Source organism: Olea europaea, unplaced genomic scaffold (assembly GCF_002742605.1).
Source record: "Olea europaea var. sylvestris unplaced genomic scaffold, O_europaea_v1 scaffold1679, whole genome shotgun sequence".
Lineage (NCBI taxonomy): Eukaryota > Viridiplantae > Streptophyta > Magnoliopsida > Lamiales > Oleaceae > Olea > Olea europaea.
This window is the reverse complement of record NW_019234465.1, coordinates 183,959-202,619: the sequence shown is the minus strand read 5'-3', so window position 1 is coordinate 202,619 and position 18,661 is coordinate 183,959. Positions and strand designations below refer to the sequence as shown.

Genomic DNA, 18,661 nt, shown 5'->3' with positions numbered 1-18,661 from the left:
ATTTAGATTAAAATCTAGATTTTAATCCAGATCAAACAGGTGCTTAGATACAAGACACTTATTGTTTGTCAGTAGATCTGAAATCATCTAAACAGTAGCTGGGTACAAGATGACGGAAGTTAGAAAAAACATTTAATGAATGACTCATTGATAAATGCAAACTTTTGGTCATTGTGATATAAAATGAAACGCCTTCTCCACTTGCTATTTTATTTTAATGAAAATGTAAAATTCAGTCACTTCCACTTTACGCATTATTAATTTTGATTAACCACTGTAACTTCTTACAGGTTTAGGATGGAGGTCCTGGAAGAAGCGATGGTTTATCCTTACGCGCACTTCTTTGGTTTTCTTCAAGAATGACCCTGTTAGATTCATTTATGCCTTCGTTTTTTTTTTCTTTGAGTAGAGTGAATTTGATACATTTGCTGCTTATTCCTGCTAAGAGCACCTGCTGTCTTGCAGACGTGATACTTCTCGCTAGTCCGTATTTGATTCATTGTCACAGTCTTACAGAACTATTGATATTTTAATGACTGTACAACTTTTGTTTTCCTGTAGAGCGCACTTCCACAGCGAGGTGGTGAAGTAAATCTGACTCTGGGGGGCATTGATTTAAATAATTCAGGGAGGTATGAATCAATGACACAAACTTGTGGACTCTCTCTGACTCTTTCCTCTATTTCTCTCTGATGTGCCTGTTTATCTATTTCTCTTGCAATATTCGTGGATTTTCTTTTGGTGCAGTGTTGTAGTTCGAGAAGATAAGAAGCTACTAACCGTTTTGTTTCCTGATGGACGTGATGGACGGGCATTTACTCTTAAAGTGCGTAAAAGATCTTCTTTTGAAATTATACATGTATATGTGTGTGTGTGAAATTATATATATATATATATATATATATATAAATAAATTATCTTATAACCTATTCTTCTTCCTCTTTTGATATTTCAGGCAGAGACATCGGAGGACTTGTATGAGTGGAAGACAGCTCTAGAACATGCTCTTGCACAAGCTCCAAGTTCTGTGCTTGTGATGGGACACAATGGGATATTTAGGAGTGACACTAATGATACAACTGAAGGGTCCTTCTATCAACGTCAGTACATGCTTGTTCTTCAGAAAATTATGTCTTTGAGCTTTGTAATGCAGATTCCTTGAACTCCAAGCAGTCCTTTAATCACATTCTAACACATTTCTTGTTGATTCAGGTAGGGATAAGCGCCCAGTGAAATCTTTGGTTGTTGGACGCCCAATTTTGCTTGCATTGGAAGATATAGATGGAGGACCATCCTTCCTTGAAAAAGCACTTCAATTTCTCGAGAAACACGGTAATTTTTTCATATTCTATTTGGATTCTTGTCTGGAGAACAACTCTAAAATGGTACTAGTCTAAATTTATGTTATTGTCTGATTCAATTGCTTTTATGATTCTTTGTCTGTTTCCTTGTTATTGAATTTAGGGGCTATTTCTAGAACTGATTATGCTAAATATCGAGCTAATTAGCAAGAAAACCTTAATTGCTTTTCCTTCCTTCCTTCCTTTTTTCCCCAATCTTGAAACTTTATTTCTACTTATACTTTCTTAACTTTTTTCATTGCTCCTTCACCATGTAATGCGCAATTCTAATTTTCACAGAAGCAAAAATGTGTTCTTTCTGAATATCGTGATTCAGTAAATATAGTATTCATCTCTACCTCATGTTAGTAAATGTATTTGAACAAGGTCAGTCAAAGTCAAAATGACCAAAGAGTCAAAAATTGTCTGGGATAATGAGAGTAATAAGAGTAGCTTTCAGTGTTTTCTGATTGCAATTACATCCTATTCCAGATTAAACAGTTTTACTTTCCATTTTCCTGGAATGGGCATTTTGATTAGTTCTCTTTGGAGATTTGCATTCATTATCTTCAAAGAGTAAATTCTTGTATTTCTTAAACATCAACCTATGCTTGATGATGATAACAGTTTCTACAATTAAGATGCAGGGTCATTTCAAATCTTTTCTTGATATATATGATGACCACCATACATTTTTAAATGTGATAGCTGACTGAAGATGAGGTGGAATATTTAGTCATGATTATAAGAAGCCAAGTCAAATTGAATCCAAGGCTAAAATTTTTTCTATTTATTCTCTCCCCAAAACAACAAAGAAAATGCACATTTTGTTTTCTTTTCCTTTCTTCAATGTATTTATTCTGACTGGGAGCTACTTTTAATAGGAGTGAAAGTTGAAGGAATTCTTAGGCAGTCTGCAGATGTGGAGGAAGTGGAGCGAAGAGTTCAACAATATGAACAAGGTACTATCTTCATGCAAACCAATGACTGATTGCAATCTAGCATATGCCAGACCAGAAGAAGTTTCACAATTTATATACTTGAAGCCAAATTTCTTTCATGCATTACAATGATTGCACTAGTTCTTTAGATTCAGTTTATTATAATATTATTGGTGCATTTTAATCTTCTCAATATTTTTAGATTTTCTTCACAGAATAATGGGGAGACTTCATTAGTGGGAGATTGTGATCTTTGTTGGGAAAGAGGTTCTTATGGTAAATTATGTCCTGAATATTGAAGATTTATTAGAGCGGAGGGTAAATGATGGATCTGTATATCCATTGACCAGTCTCCATCTGTTAGTTTCTATTGTCGTTTGATGTTATTCTCGTTGTGAAGAAAGATGAAGGGTAAAAGACTGTTGCTTCTCTATGTCTGGTAACATGTATAAGAGACAGACAAATATCATTTTCTCCGTACTCTCGTTTGCTTGTATTTTACTCCCAAGTTTCCTAATCTTGAGTCTATAATATAAACCCTTCTTCCACCTTTATTGCCAAAATTTTCGTACTAAAATATTCTGCACCTATATACTCATTGCTTGCGTGTCATGTGTCAAGGGACTAAATATTCAAAAACTAGTAAAAAGACTAACTTTTTAGCTCAGCCTAAACCTTGCACTAGATTTAATCATGATTTATTTTAGCAAGAAGTATGGTATAGCTGTTAGTCTGGGTTCAGGCTCATTTCTGAAGGATCTATATACATCATTACAAAGATAAGAAAGTGCAAATAGCGGATTTTATGGTTTAGTTGTAGACATCTCTCCGTCCTTTTCTTTTCTTGAATGTGATATTATATATATGGCATCCAAACTAATATGACTGCCACTTGATTTCAGGCAAGACTGAATTTGGTCCAGATGAGGACGCTCATGTTATTGGGGACTGTGTTAAGGTTTCTAGTATTTTACATACATAGTTCTTTTGTTTTCATTTTCATTGAAATCCTTACTTCAGTGCCATTTACTTTCTCTCAGCATGTTCTTCGGGAGCTGCCTTCATCTCCTGTCCCTGCATCTTGCTGCACTGCTTTGTTGGAAGCCTATAGTAAGCCTGTTACTTCTTTAGCTTAATTATTTGTCCCAATTTTTTATCCTGTTTGATTGCATTTCTTGTAAAACATTGGCTTGGATTCTTAACATTTAAGTGATTTCAATTTTTTTTCTTTGCTGCTGTCCTAAAAGAAATTGATCAGAAGGAAGCTCGGGTGAATGCAATGTGCTCTGCAATACAGGATACTTTTCCTGAACCCAACAGGCGTCTCCTACAGAGGTACCCCATTTCACCTTTTGTTTGTACGATGTGTTCTCATGTAAGTCTGATTTATATGTGGCCGTACATTTTCTCTTCTGTTTGTACCATTTGCTCACAATTTTAGTTTCAGTCCAGGGTTAATTCTTTTGCATCATTTCAAGTGAAATGCTCTCAATGTCAGTGATATTAGAAGAGATTCCAAATCTTATTTAGCAGCATGACGTTTGGCGCAATTTCATGATGAACATGATGTAGCGGAAACTTATAGGAAAGATGAACAAATCTCACAAAGATAAAAAACTCACGAAATTTTTTTATTTCTATCAATTAATGTGGCCTCAAAAGGTTTACAATGCTTTATATATCGAAAACCCTTGAAAATTTGGAAAATATAAAAAAATAATAAAAAATGATTTTTTTCCAAAAATGGAAAAAATCGAGATAATGACTAAAATTGAAAGTCTTAATCTTCAGGAGTATCCTCCAACAAACGGAATTCAAATTTGCATTTATTTGATTGAGATACAACCAAAATAAAAATTATCAAAAAGGGAAAAACGCATAAATGAATGCCTAAACGAAGTAATTTGCCTGATATTGGCCTTGCATTAGAGGCGAAGCCCTTAAATCTTGTTCATTGGTTTGTTACCAATCAAAATTGACTAAAAATTCGCCAAAAACGGACAACTCCAAAAATTTCTCCAAAAATCGGGAAGTTATCTATTTTTTCTTGCGCCAGTCCCACGTTGTCATAAAGTCTAATTCCTTCTGCATCACACCAGAACAGTAGGAAGGCCTTTTATCATTTATACTAGGAGAATGTTCTTGGACTCTTTTTCATGATACTCTCTCCCTATTGCAACACGAATTTAAAAGTTGTGCCAAAGTTTTAAATTAAAAAAATTTACTCTCTATTTGGGAAGAATTTATTAATTGTTTAATTTATATATAGATAAAAATCAGCGATGGATAAGTGGATAGCATTTTTGGGTCCACTGGAAATATGTGATTGAAAATAAATTAACCATTTATAAATGATTTATAAATTTTGCTAATGAAGGCTTCATTTTTGCAACATTTTGCAACATGCACCCCTGATCTATTTAAAGGAGATAACTCGGAGTAAAGTAATTAGCGTGCGATGTAATTGAATAGCTTCGACTATTATGGGTTAACATGCAATAAACAGCTCACAATAATAATCCTAAGTACTATCAGAGTAAATGTTCTAATGGAGACAATTAGAAAAAAATCGGAAGGAAATGCCTAGTCTGTTAAAAGGAAAATGGTATTAGTGCTTTTGTCTTTAAACAACGCAGGCAGACGGAGGTAACCCTTAATGAGCATTGTCTCAGGTTAAGCATTTGATAGCACCCAAGTATTTATATTCGTCAGTGATTTAACTGTCAGCTGCATGTTTAATTGGAGACATCAGGCTAAAAATTATAGAGAGATTATACATGGAGAAGGGAGGACCAGAACAGTCTTTGATGTTGGACGTGGGAGGCCTCGCCATGCTACAGTAAATTAAGCCCTGAAGTCACATCCCTCAATCTCCATTTATCTGAGGTGTCATAATCAATTCAGAACTAGTTCCCCTTCACTGGAATATTTTTACTCTAGGGGTGATTATTGCAGGACCATTTGAAGAATTTACAAATATGCGGTCATCCTCCACATTTCAGGGGAATTGACAATAGCTGAGATTAAATAGAGTGCTAGCAAATTAAATTGAATCTCTTAGATTAAGATGCAACTTGCTCTTGCATTATCAATAAAGGGATTGGACCCCAAGTTCAAGCTAGAGAACTTGATTTCATGTGAATTTTTACTGGTAATTTGTTAATTGGAATTCAGGTAGAGTGTCCCTGATCTGTGGTGTCTGTCAAATGGGTCCTTTTTTGTGATTTATGAACATCATTGCGTTTTATGTTGTTTGTGAAACACCAAGACTACTACGACAGATCAATGACACAGTCTCACCAGTAGCATTAACTGTTATCTGTTTTTAATTTTTAGAAGATTAGTGTTCAATAAGCATTGACACATAAGAATTATTTCTTTGCAATGAGGCGCAAGCATGGTCTTAGATTTTATCTTTTGTCATGTAGGCACAAATTTTGTTGTTTTCTCAAATTTCATTTATCTCCTGTATAATCCACAGAATTCTTAAGATGATGCATATGATTTCCTCACATGCATCTGATAATCGGATGACTCCATCTGCTGTTGCTGCTTGTATGGCACCACTGCTCTTGCGGCCTCTTTTAGCTGGTGAATGTGAACTGGAGGATGATTTTGATATCAACGGTGACAATTCTGCTCAGCTTCTTGCTGCTGCAAATGCTGCTAATAATGCCCAAGCCATTATTACAACACTCTTGGATGAATATGAGAATATTTTTGATGTAAGTTGCTCTGGTTTATTGGTTTTGGAATTATGTTGGCTTATTCATTGATGAGTTCCAATTTGAGCCGTAAGCCATGCATTGCCATCTCTCTCACTTGTCTTTTCTCCGTTCACCTTCTCTCTTCTCATATCTGTCTTTGTATCATCGTATATTTTCTATTGCTCTAGTTGGCTCTCAACTTATGGTTTGGATGCTTATCTCTTTGTAAAATGTACAACTCTGTATGCTATGGTTAACTAATGCAGTTCTTGAAAAATATATTGACATTTTCAATTTAGCTGAATGGCATCAACATATTTGCTTCCTCCTTATTGATCTAGTTATTATGCTGTGATTTTTAAAATGGATTGAACAGTGTCATTGAATTCCATCTGCAAGTGTTTTATGCTTGTAATTGTTGATCGACATTTTTATGTAATTCTTAATTCAACTCAACTAAGCTTTACTCCATATATGGTGTCAGCTAGACCAACTTTACACTCCGCTATCAAGGGTGGACATCTGTGAAGTTAAATTAGAAAGATTGAAATCCCATTTGATGACCTCATTCCAATTAGATATTAGGCTGACAGCTTTCCTTAGATTTACTTAGTGTAACACTATTTATATTCGAAATATATAATGACTTTCTTTGAATATGCCGAACCATGTCACTTGTATCATTCATCGTCTTATGAGCAAGTATTCTCAGATTTTCTCCTACTAATTTTGTATCTTTTTGTTTAAAGATATCCTCTTCACAATTTCATTTGGGTTTTCCTTTTAATCTCATTTAGAAAGATAATATATCATTTTCAAGAAGCTTACACCATGGAGCCCATCTTGCATGTTCTTAATCAATGGATCACTAATTAGAACAAACAAATAAGTGATTTTTTGGATCCATCCATAATTAGGATTTTAGTACACATTTGATGCAATGTTGTTTTAACAGGAATCTAATTGGACTCTGATATAGATCTGAAAGTCATACCTCGACAACTAATTGTTGAAATTGGAGAACCCAAGTCTATACACACCGAAAGCCCATACTTTCGATGTGGGATTTGAGTCCCATACCTTGCTATGGGTACCTCGACAACCTACCCTACTTCGCGATCCCCGTGCCCACTTTGGATTGACTTTGCACATCCTTTGACTAGTCCAAGATGAACACTGTTATGCCGACATCACCATTCACGTCTCTCGATTGCAATCGGAAGACGTGGTGCTTACTCTGATATCATTGATATAGATCTTTGGAGAGCCATACTTCAAAATCTAGTTGTTGAAGTTGGAGAGCCCGATTCTATATAAATCATACATCGAAACCTATACTTTTGATGTGGGATTCAAGTCCCATACCTTGCATTGGGAACCATGATAATCCATCACACTCCGAGATCGCCGCGCTCACGTTGGACTGACTTTGCACTATCCTATGACTAGTTTTGGACGAACATTTCTATGTCGGCATTACCATCTGTACAGTTCAATTGCAATCGGGAGACGTAATGCTTGCTCTATACCATTGATATAGATTTTGGGAGAGCCATAACTCAAAAGCTAGTTATTGAAGTTGGAGAGTCCAAATCTATATAAACTACACACTAAAAGCTCATAATTTCGATGTGGAATTCAAGTACCATGCCTTGCAATGGGAACCATGATAGACTTATGCAGTTTCTTCACAATGATTCTCTCTCTCTCCCTCGTAGATATCCTTCACAACATCAATATATGCATTTTTTACTCCATCTGTGCCCCCTCGGACCCCACCTTGGCTTCTATGGTTGATCTCTCCAAGGTTGTGCAATTTTTCATCCAAAGACTGAAATATTAATTACCAAAAATGAAAAGGCAACCGAATATTGAATGTCTTCATTCTGTAGCACATTGTAGTTTATGTTGTTTCCTTTATTGAAATAGTATCGTTTGGTATTGTTCTTTGTCGTTTACCTTTTTTTTTTTTTTTTCAGGATCATAGTCTGCACAGATGTTCTATATCTGCAAGTTCACAAACTGACAATAGTGATAGTGAAGATACAACTGATGATGAAAATATAGACATAAAAAACAATGGTTATCATGATGCTGAAAATGAAGTTGACCCTGAAACAGAAGATGACTGTTATCGTAGACTCAGTGGCAAGTTAAGTGAAAGCAGTGGTTCTGCAGCCAGCGATCTTTACGACTATAAGGTTATCTCTCTCACAGTCTATGTGCATACTTCGTTCATCTTCATATACTTCTCCTTGTAAGAGAGTGTAATAGGTTAAAGTTATCTAGAAATTTATGATAATCCCTTTTCCCTTTACATTTTTCATTTTTTGAAGTAGACATTTTTGCTGAAATAAAACATGTTTTTTGGATAAACGTGAATTCATGGAGTGTCATTTCCGTATCTCAAATACTTATGTTTTTGGTTGGGTAATTAAGATTTGGTAACTGAGCAATTTGTCAGCCGAGGACACATTGCACAAAAATGACAATTTTTTTCCTAGTTTGACAAATAGATTAATGATGATTGGTCTACATTTTTCTTGTTCCACATCAATGGTAAATGAATGTTCCAATTATTGTGAGTCATATTTCCTATTTGTCGATTCCAGTTACTTCAATGATTTGAATATTCTTCTAAATTTTTTTACCAAGGTTGCTATTGTCTTGCATTTGGTAATACCAGGTAATTGGAAATGATGATTCAGACGTCGGATCTCCCATGGATAGTCCTACTTCTGCAACTAAATCAAATCCAATTATAGACCCTAAACCTTTTAGAGATTCTAATGCTTTGGTTAACGAGCAGCTAGACCAACAGAAGAAGCCAGGTGAAAATCCAATGAATGCTTCGATCGAATTAATTGGTAATGAGTCTCAACAATCTATGGGGGAAATTTTGTCATCTATGGATCAAGAGATAAATCTTTCAAGTCCTGCACCTGTGTCATTGGTTGAGAAGCCAACCACCAAACATACAAATTCCAATCTGAGTGTCCAGAGATCAACATTTTGGGGAAAGAAAAATGTGAGTTTCCCCTTCCTTTTCTTTAGGTCACGAGCTTTTTGGCTTAAGGAAATCTTTCACATCTAAAACAGCCGGAGAAAGGGGTGCGGGACTTAATCCTTACCATAGAAAAATCAACCTTACCATGAGCCCCAAGAGACTTAATACTTTTTTAAAGTGTGCATAGCTGAACTGAAAAGGGATCTTATTGTTGGTGTAAACTAATCAAATCCCTAACTTTAGATGCCTTATATTTAGGCTCCACTGATTATTAGCTTTTACCAAACCTTCCCTTTTCTGGAACCTTCTTTATAGCGAAAGATGCAGCCTGCTTGTTAAAACATGTGCTTTTGCCTTATTATACATGCGCTCAAACACAAACGATATGTGTTGGTTTTTCTGAACTTTAATTAGCCTTGTTTATGAATTATATTATTTCCCTCTTCCTCCATTTAGAGCCTCTAACTCATACAATGACATTCCTCATAACTCGGTTGCTTTATCTATTTGCATATGGTGATGGATTGGAGTTTCTATTTTATCGTATAAAAGCCCTTGAAATGTTCTTTAAGTTATAATTCTGTTTCCAGAATGAGAAATGACAGAAGTTCTGTATTGAATATAACATAGATTGCATGAAAACAGGATAATTACCATACCGAGCAAACATTATGTCGAGTTCTTTGTTTGTAAACATTGTTTTCTACTTTCCTCCCCTGGCTCTGGTGGAAGGTGGGGTGGGGGTAGGGGATTGATCATGTATCTAGATTTGATTTCTTACATTTTTATTCTTATGTTTCATTTATGCAAATCTAATGCAATGGCTGTTTTCTTCTTGCAGTCTGGGAAAACATCTTCAGCGGAATCAGTTGATTCTTCTGGGGAAGAAGAGTAAGATAATCTTAATTACACTTTTTAAATTGTGTTTCAGATCCGCATACTTGTCATCTTCCATGAAAGGAACACGAGATTTATATGTTGCACATTTTCCCTGAGCACATTGGAGGTCTGTTTTACATGATAAGTTTTTTAAATTGCTGTTTCAGATCCTTATACTTGTAATCTTCTATGAAAATCACACGAGGTTTATATGTTACACATTTTGCCTGAGCACATTAGAGATCTGCTTGACATGATAAATTTTCGTTTTGCTCTTTCAGAATTGCTCTCTGCAGGAAGGATTTTATTTTAATTTTCACTCTGGCAGAGTTTGGGAAGTTATAGGGTTATATATATTGTTATATTCATAATTGTGGAAGCATTACCTTTCTATGATGATCTTTTTTTGGGTAAAATGTTTAGTGTTCTACTGTAGACTGTACTTTCTCAGTCAGCCAGTCTTCATTTTGCAATTGTTTTTGCTTCTTTGCGCATAAGATTTCAAGCTCGTATCTTCTCCTGTATCATATATTGGTTAAGAGGGGAAATTGGAAGGGAAAATATGCTATGGTACATGAGCAAGACTAGAATTTGTAACACATATTAATTTCTTAACGCTCTGTTTAAGAATGACGACATTTCTTGCTAGTGTGTATGTTGTGGAAGATCCTTTTTCTAAAGTTTACAGTATACTATTTTGCTCAATCTTCTGCTAGAGAGTAATTCAGCACAACTTTTCTTTACCCCCTAATTAAAGGATTATCGCTTGTGCTGTTAAACTTTTATTATTTTTCTTTTTCATATTTGACTTCTACAGTTTGTTTATAGGCTTGCTATCCAGAGATTGGAGATTGCAAAGAATGATCTGCGTAACAGGATTGCGAAAGAGGTCATTTTTTTACTGTAACAAGCATGTTTACAAAATTATGTCACCAGGGTAATGTGTGTGAATATGATTTATTTTTCGTCTTTGTTAGGCAAGAGGAAATGCAATTTTGCAAGCTAGCTTGCAGAGGAGGAAACAAGCTTTGCACGAGCGTCGTTTGGCACTTGAACAAGATGTATGTGTTGGTTATACTTGATTAAATTTAGCTATTTTTTCCAAATGCTTTTCAATCATCCCCATATTAAGCGAGTTCTATCTTTAGTGCTCTTTCGTTTAGCCACTGCAATTGCAAAAGATATATTTCTGTAACAGTTTTTATATTTATTACGGTATATCATCCAATTTTGTGAACGACGACCTTATTGGTAGGTCACATGAAAGTGTGCTTCTTATGCTTTGATGACTTTTGTGCTCCTTTGACACTTTAATTCCTTAAAAAGGTTTGCAGTAGACGACTACACGTACATCCTTGTCCCCTTACCCTGCATGTATTGATCTAGTGTTTGCAAACTTATCCTTGATTCTGTTATAGGTTGCAAGATTACAAGAACAGTTGCAAGCTGAGAGAGATTTACGGGCTGCATTGGAAGTGGGCCTGAGCTTGTCTTCTGAGCAGGTTTCGGGATCTCATGGGATGGATTCCAAGGTGTGTATCACTTATTATATCTCAGTTATCCTACAATTTCGTGGAATGTTGGATATGTTTTGTCTTCTATGCAGACGAGGGCTGAGCTTGAGGAGATAGCTCTTGCTGAAGCAGATGTGGCCAGATTGAAGGAGAAAGTTGCTGAACTTCATCATCAGCTTAGTCAGCAAAGTCAAAATCACTATGGCACTCTCCCTGATGCATCCGGTCTGTTTCAACGTGCCACAAATCAGAGTCCTCCGCAGTGAGTCAATAGCCCATTATATCATCTTATGATGCTGTCAGTCGTTTATGGAATTCAATGGTTCCTTTATTGCATTTTAACTATGTTCTTATATCACCAAATTACTTGGGCATATCAGTGAGTTAAGTAGAAAACAACTATGAACATTGTTTACAAGATAAATGAAATGTAGAAATGCCCGAGATTTGCTACAAGGTCTGGTGAGTTTACTGATTGGGGGGTGGCTTGCATCATAAGATGATATGCTCAACTAAAATTTTCTTCCTCTTCTTGCAGTCCGACAATATTCACTATATTTTTATGCCGCATTACTTGCAAAAAGATACCTTTACTATGGACACATGATTCTCTGTAGTAAACTACTTATCAAGAGTTAGTGCATCAGTTGTTCTCAAATTTTAGGGAAACTAAGTAATTTATGCTTTCTTATTGAAGAATATTATTGTTTCCCTTCTAGCGAGCCAAAAAATTCTGGCCCGCTGTGTTAAATTTTTCTTTGAACAATGTTCACATGCTTGTACGCTTCTACAGATCTAAAACATAAAATGCCAACACATTTGCTTTGTACCATCCATCTAGAATGAATCACGTGAATCTAACACGTTCTGTTCCAAAAACATATAATAATGCCTATGATGGTTATATTATTTAATTTCAGTGGTTGAGGAGTAAGCCATTCAATTCACTTTAAGTTGCAATTTGATTTAATTTTTGTTTATTAGACGTTCTCAATCTTGGGATGAAAGATGAAAAAGCTTACTCTATTTTCTCTTCAGGAAGTATTTCCAGCATGATTTTGACACAACACTTGCTTTCTGTAACCATGAAAGGAAACAAAGAACTGAGGTGAGTGCATGTCAATCTTCTTTCTTTCTTCACTTTTTTTTTCCTTTTTTCTTTTTTTTTTTCCACGCCTTCTTGTTAAACTGTGATGCATTGCATTATCTGGGACTTGTTTATCATCATATCCATGTGCCTTCTATTTTATGACAGGAAAATTAACAGAATTTGTCTTTTATATTGGGTGTGGTTACACTTTACGTTCCATGTATTTGGAATTTTCTATTTACATACTAATTTTTATAAGCGTTAACAATTAACATATTCCATCATCTGTCAAAACAAATAAGAAAAAATTTATAAAACATATCCCCGTGCGCAAGGTTACTTCCACTTCACATACCTTGTTAATATCTTTTGAGCCAGTTTTTTCCTTTTTTTGAACACCTGTTGCATAAAGTGGGTTACACTTTAAATAACTTATTTCTACATATTACGATTTACATACTACTATTTCATAAGCACTAAAATAACATTTTTAGCTATGTCCGAAAAAAAAAAAAGGAAAAATTACAATTTGTTAATACCAAAAAGCTACGTAAAAGGTAAGACAATCTTGTTAAAATGAAAAATATATGACATAGCATTATGTAATTCGTAATTTTTGAAAACACAGAATGTAAAGTGTAATTACTTCCTATATACAACATATGTATTGTAATTTTGTCCCTTTTTTGGGATGTGCAGCCAAGCACGTGACTACATTTTCTATCCGACTCAGAACTTGCCCTCAATTGTTACAGGAGTTTGTTGGAGCAGATCTGAGAAATATTAGAGGACAAGTATTAACACCTGGCAGCAGTAGTAGACGACCTGCTCGGCATCAGTTCATGGATTCAACAGGTTTGAGTGATTCTAAAAGTACTGGGGCATCCATGATTTCTTCCGTGGACGACCTCTCTTATGTTGATTCTGCAGCCATGCCTTCCACATCTAGACCGGCAGAGGTAGGGTCAAGTTATAAAAATATTTTATCTGATCTTAAAAAGTTCAATTAGAAGTGTATACCAGTATGAAATAGATTTTAAATAAATAATTGTTTAATTGGTCAAAGTTGGAAGTAAATTACTTGAGAGTGTAAGGTAAGAGTTACTTCCCAATTTCTTTTATAACTTGTAAGGAAAGAGTTATATATCCAAACATGTTTACTTCGTTTTGTGTGGTTTTTATTTGTATGGCTTTGTTTACGGCCCATTGAACGAGGGGTGGTGAGCATCAACTTTCTTCTTCGTTTTAGAATACTTAATAAAATTTAACGATGCATGTATCAATTGACATGTTGTGACTTGAATCTACGATGAAACTTTCTGATACTAAAAATGCTATAATGTGCTGCAGGTGATAGATTATCCTAGAAATCCCTCAGCAGCAGCATCCACTTTGGTCGAATTGACAACACGTCTTGATTTTTTCAAGGAGAGGAGGTCTCAGTTGATGGAACAACTCCACAGCCTCGATTTAAACTATGAGACTTCACAAGATTATATGTATAAATCATCGTCTCTTAAGTGGAACTGAACATGGTTTCTCCTCAGGCGTATCAAGAGACACTGAAGTCGCGACCTTGTATATTCTTCGTCCCCATTAGTATATAGTCGTATTTCATATTTGGCAGTTGCTCTACTATTAACTTTTGTTTTTGTTTTGCATTTTTGGAGACCACAGAGAATGCAATTAGCATCTAGGCTCCGTGATTCTTATCAACTATATTAACTTTTTAAGGTGCACAACTTTGTGTAATTATTGATAAGACATTATGTTATATGTATGGAAAGTAGTCGAGCATTTTGGTCGAACGAAACATACTCAATGTCTGTGTTTTGTCAAGACATTTTGTAAGGATCATAAATTCCATATATCTCGTGGCTATTGTTATGTTAGAAGCTGTTTGTGTGTTAAACGATATTCGTGCATACTTAGGTATGGATCTGAAAGTCTTGCTCTGAGACGGTCCCTCTCGTAATAGGGTTAATTCGCATGGACTGCATCGTTTCAAACTATGATTCGCTTTTAATCCAGGCCGGATTATGCCAAATGAGGGCACGCAGTGCTCCTGAACGGCAGGTTGTGCTTTATTTTGGTGCAGCATTGCTAAATTGTATTAAGGGCCCGTCTAGTATGGTTAATGCTTTTGTTTTTCGTGTTAGATAAGAGCTTTCCGAGCGAATCATCTTCAACCATCTTTCTGTAAAAGCTCTTTTAGGCCCCGTTTGGTACCCATCTGTTTCAAAATGTATTTTTCTATCTCTTTTTTTTTAACTACACATTTTTTATTAAAATAATATTACACGTAAATCAGAAAATTTTCCTTATTTTCTGGTCACACATTTCTCATCAGTTTACCATTCAAAAATACATTTTTACATAAAAATGCCTGCACCCTCTTAATTAGTTATATCCAAAAGTTCTTTTAACCAGGTCTTTTCACTAGACAACATAGAAATTATCCATATAGGCTCAAAAGGAAATCACGTTTTACTAAATTATTTAAATAGGTTCTGAGACCTTAAGGATTACCAAAACCTTCCCTACAACTTACATATAATCAGTACACGACATTATGAGTATTTCAAAAAATCCTGACTAATAAAAAAGAGGAGACTGAATATTGAAAGCTTCAAGAAAAGGCAAAATATAAAAAAAAAACAAATTACAAAGGTAACTTCTGTATACAAAAGAATTTCAAAATTCATCGTTCTGCTATTAAGAGGTGTCTGTCTGACAATAAACATTTCTTCTGTCTGGCATTGTTCTCCATCTAGTATGTAGCTGTATGTATAGTCACTTGTGACGGCCACATAAACAAGTCGATCCATAAAGTGTCATTAATCTTCATCAGATGTCGAAGTTTGAAGATTTTACTCCAATCTCGGCTGATAGTTATTCTGTGTCCCATCCAGGAATGTTCGCAGTTGCCTCGTTCANGTCGAAGTTTGAAGATTTTACTCCAATCTCGGCTGATAGTTATTCTGTGTCCCATCCAGGAATGTTCGCAGTTGCCTCGTTCACTGCCTTCACAAGTCTTACCTGTACACGAACGCATAATCAATGAACATGTAGGAAATTATTTTCTTCTTTTCGTTTGATCTAATTTATTCCGCGTAAGCAATCACATATGCTTACTACTACTATTACTTGCTTGGATGGACTGAACATGAGTTTGAATAATCTAAAATACTACTAAATGCATGTTTGGCAAAGCTAAAAATTGTAGAAACCAGAACTGTCAAACATATATTTTATCCACACATTTTGTAGAAACCAAAACTGCCACCCACTTCTTATCCACATGTTCCCGTAGAACACACTACTTATAATCACTCAAAAGTACTCCAAAGCATGCATTCAACACAATAACTGATGGCATAATTTCAAGTATGAGTTATTGGCATTGTATAACTAATAGTAAAAATAGCTAATTTGCATCGGAAAAGAGAAAAAAAGTCTTATTAAATATGGGAGAGTTGATCGAGCCAATTGATTCGTCCATCTTGTAGAGTAAATTTTAGATCCACAAACTCAAGCAAAAAAATATAGAGATGCATTGAAGTTCAGAATAGAACGGGTGACAAAAGGCTAGGATTATAATAATAAGACCTACCACACTTTCAGGAACGCCTGGAGGGGGCAGCGGGAGATTTCTTGGTGGAGGACCACGAAGATGAGATCTCTTGTCAAATCTCCATTCTCCAATTTTTCCATAAGTTAACTCTCCCTGTTAAATTGCCAAAGTTCAACAAATCATAAGCATTATATAAATGAATCTTCATTTTGTTTGAATGCTCCAAAGCCAAAGAACATGCAAAAATTTCGAGAGTGCATTATTTTAGTATAAATTGGTTTACCTTCATGTTGTAATCACATCCATATGTATAATGGATGATGAACTTCTTTCCAATTTCCGTATCCCACGGGGGCTAAACTTACAAATGATACAATGTTAATCATTTTGAGATTTATGGAAACTCGTTGAATATAAGGAGATTCCAACATATAATCATGCATACCTGTAACATGAAGTCTTTGCGAAGAATATGCCGCACGCCATGCAAAGCAGATGCAACTGCATATGCATACCTATCGAACAAACAAATGTCAGCCAAATTAAGAGACAGTTACAACTGACCAAATTCATGTGTTAGAAAGATTCCAAGAGCACTTGCATTTCTAAAACCCAACCAAAAGCTTTATCAGTCTCTGGGTCACCTTTCATCCGCAAGGACACATTCATCCACGTAGGCGCAATTTTCTCCAGAATTGCCTGGAAAAATTAGATTGGTCAACACAATGTAAAAGGTATCTTCCACGAGGCAATTGCATAATGTATGAAGGCTATAGCATAAAATAACAGCGATAATCAATGACATTGAGATTTCGTGAAATTTTTTGATAGGGCACACTCTATAAAGACTGGCTTGATTGATACCCCTGCTATCTTGAAAATATGGGTTTTAAACCAAAATGGCAGATGTGTGCTTTTGCCAAGAATAGGAACCTTCTGACCAGGGTACTATTCACTCAACAGTTAGTGAATGTTTCGGTTTGATTGATTTACCAGGAAGAGACCATTATGCCCTCACTCAGTTCATAAGTACCATTTTAATAATGAAATAACAACCTAAAGATATATATATATAAATAAATTCTAAAGAACATGACTTAGGAAAGACAAAATGAAAAGGAGAAAAGATGCGATTAGCCATTACCAATCTCTCCATCTTATCATTTCTCCACCCTCTTGTTTGAACGACGGATAGAAGGAAGGGCGTCGAGGGGTTGGCTTCAAATACGTGGAGGTTGATTGCTTAAGTTGGAGTTGGCAGTTGGGGGTGGGTGGGTATGGCGAATAAACTATAAAGCAGCATTTATGTCTGTACAGTATTGGGTTTTGGTTCTCGATCCTATATTCATTTTCCCTTCTTTTGTAGTCTTTATCTCTTCTAATTTTAGTCCCCATTTGATACCCATTTTTGTAAGAATGAGAATGAAAAATACAATTGTTACGAGACCTACACAAAAGATAGAATGTCAAATATGGTGACTTGAAGTAATGGATAACAGTTTGTGGCCAAAGAATGGGAATCAAACGGGGGGCTCAATTTTTCTCTAAATTATACCGTCCATTGACTTGAGCTAATCATAGACAGTGAACGTAAAATGCCTTCTGACTCAATAGTTAGACTGACAGCATTGTATGTTTCAAGCAAGAGAGTGCCTATCCCTACAATCACGAGAGGACTAACAATATTTTCACATAACCAGGAAATAAATGTGAGAACTACACCACCTTACTTTACATTTTCACAACATTATGTACTTATACGACTGTCAAGGTGTAGTAGAAAGCACATGATAGAATTTAAGAAAGCAAAAGAAAATCAATTGCAACCACATCAAGCAAGTCACTTAGATTACATTATAAACCAGACTCTACCTTCTTGATGATTACTGGAGAATTGCCAATTGGATCAACATTGGTAACAGGACCTTTTTCTTCAGAATAGAATTTTCTAATGATTTTCTCGTTCTCAGCCGGTTTTATGTAGAAAAAAGGGAATGCAGCTGGATGTTCTCCATGAGCCAAATTTGGCAAAGGATTTACAAATATGTGGTCAGGTTCTGCCATTAGAATGTATCTGCATCAGTGATAGCAAGAGCTAGGATTTAGATTATATAGCATTGCAGATGGAAAAAGACTTCTCAGGCTTGATCATAAGATACATACTCTTCCTGAATAGTTGCTGTCTCCAGCCATTGCACAAACGCCCACGGCCTATTTAAAACAATGTAACCCTATTCACCACATTCAAACACGATGCAATGCAAAGTAAAACATCATTAGAAGTGGAAGGAGAAAGCTTTGCAAGGAAAATTATTCTCACATAGAAAACTTAGAAGCAGAGACAGCAAAAATCAAAGCACTGGACCACCCATTTATTTTTAAATCCAAACATGTCCAAGAAGACTGAACAAGAAACCTTTTGACAGGAAAATATATTTTCTCAGTAAGCTTTACTAATAACATGGACTCGTCATCTTGTTAACATAAGTATCAGTGAAGACTGAAGCATGTCTTCCTTTTACTAACTACTAAACAGCAAATATTCAGCTGTAGTAGCGACATTTAGTTCAAGAACGGTAAATAAAAGCATGAGTCAGCATACTAAGTTG

At 35.4% G+C, this 18,661-nt stretch overlaps 2 protein-coding genes across 4 annotated transcripts in view; one reads left to right on the top strand and one right to left on the bottom strand.

Moving 5' to 3' along the window:
• LOC111377570 (rho GTPase-activating protein 7-like) overlaps positions 1–14,373 on the top strand; it is a 17,209-nt gene extending 2,836 nt beyond the window's left edge. The window contains exons 3-22 of one of the 3 annotated variants that reach the window (XM_023000700.1): positions 291–367; positions 562–632; positions 748–826; positions 956–1,100; positions 1,213–1,332; positions 2,225–2,302; positions 3,184–3,239; positions 3,322–3,391; positions 3,529–3,616; positions 5,763–6,006; positions 7,968–8,189; positions 8,798–9,016; positions 9,837–9,886; positions 10,703–10,763; positions 10,852–10,935; positions 11,293–11,406; positions 11,481–11,650; positions 12,427–12,496; positions 13,234–13,437; positions 13,829–14,373. In XM_023000700.1, the coding sequence (XP_022856468.1) occupies positions 291–367; positions 562–632; positions 748–826; positions 956–1,100; positions 1,213–1,332; positions 2,225–2,302; positions 3,184–3,239; positions 3,322–3,391; positions 3,529–3,616; positions 5,763–6,006; positions 7,968–8,189; positions 8,798–9,016; positions 9,837–9,886; positions 10,703–10,763; positions 10,852–10,935; positions 11,293–11,406; positions 11,481–11,650; positions 12,427–12,496; positions 13,234–13,437; positions 13,829–14,008 (2,402 nt within the window). In that variant the 3' untranslated portion in view covers positions 14,009–14,373. Of the gene's footprint in view, positions 1–290; positions 368–561; positions 633–747; positions 827–955; positions 1,101–1,212; positions 1,333–2,224; positions 2,303–3,183; positions 3,240–3,321; positions 3,392–3,528; positions 3,617–5,762; positions 6,007–7,967; positions 8,190–8,674; positions 9,017–9,836; positions 9,887–10,702; positions 10,764–10,851; positions 10,936–11,292; positions 11,407–11,480; positions 11,651–12,426; positions 12,497–13,233; positions 13,438–13,828 lie in introns of all 3 variants that reach the window. The other 2 variants (XM_023000698.1, XM_023000701.1) reach the window with 2 other exon arrangements.
• A 1,042-nt stretch (positions 14,374–15,415) lies between these two features.
• LOC111377561 (hydroxyproline O-arabinosyltransferase 3-like) lies at positions 15,416–18,515 on the bottom strand. Its single transcript, XM_023000689.1, has 8 exons — positions 18,396–18,515; positions 18,216–18,283; positions 17,925–18,126; positions 16,654–16,751; positions 16,498–16,567; positions 16,336–16,407; positions 16,092–16,205; positions 15,416–15,517 (listed from the first exon to the last, which is right to left on the bottom strand). Exons 1-8 carry the CDS (start codon positions 18,513–18,515, stop codon positions 15,455–15,457), a joined length of 807 nt encoding a protein of 268 aa, XP_022856457.1. The 3' UTR covers positions 15,416–15,454.
• Between the last annotated feature and the right edge of the window lie 146 nt (positions 18,516–18,661).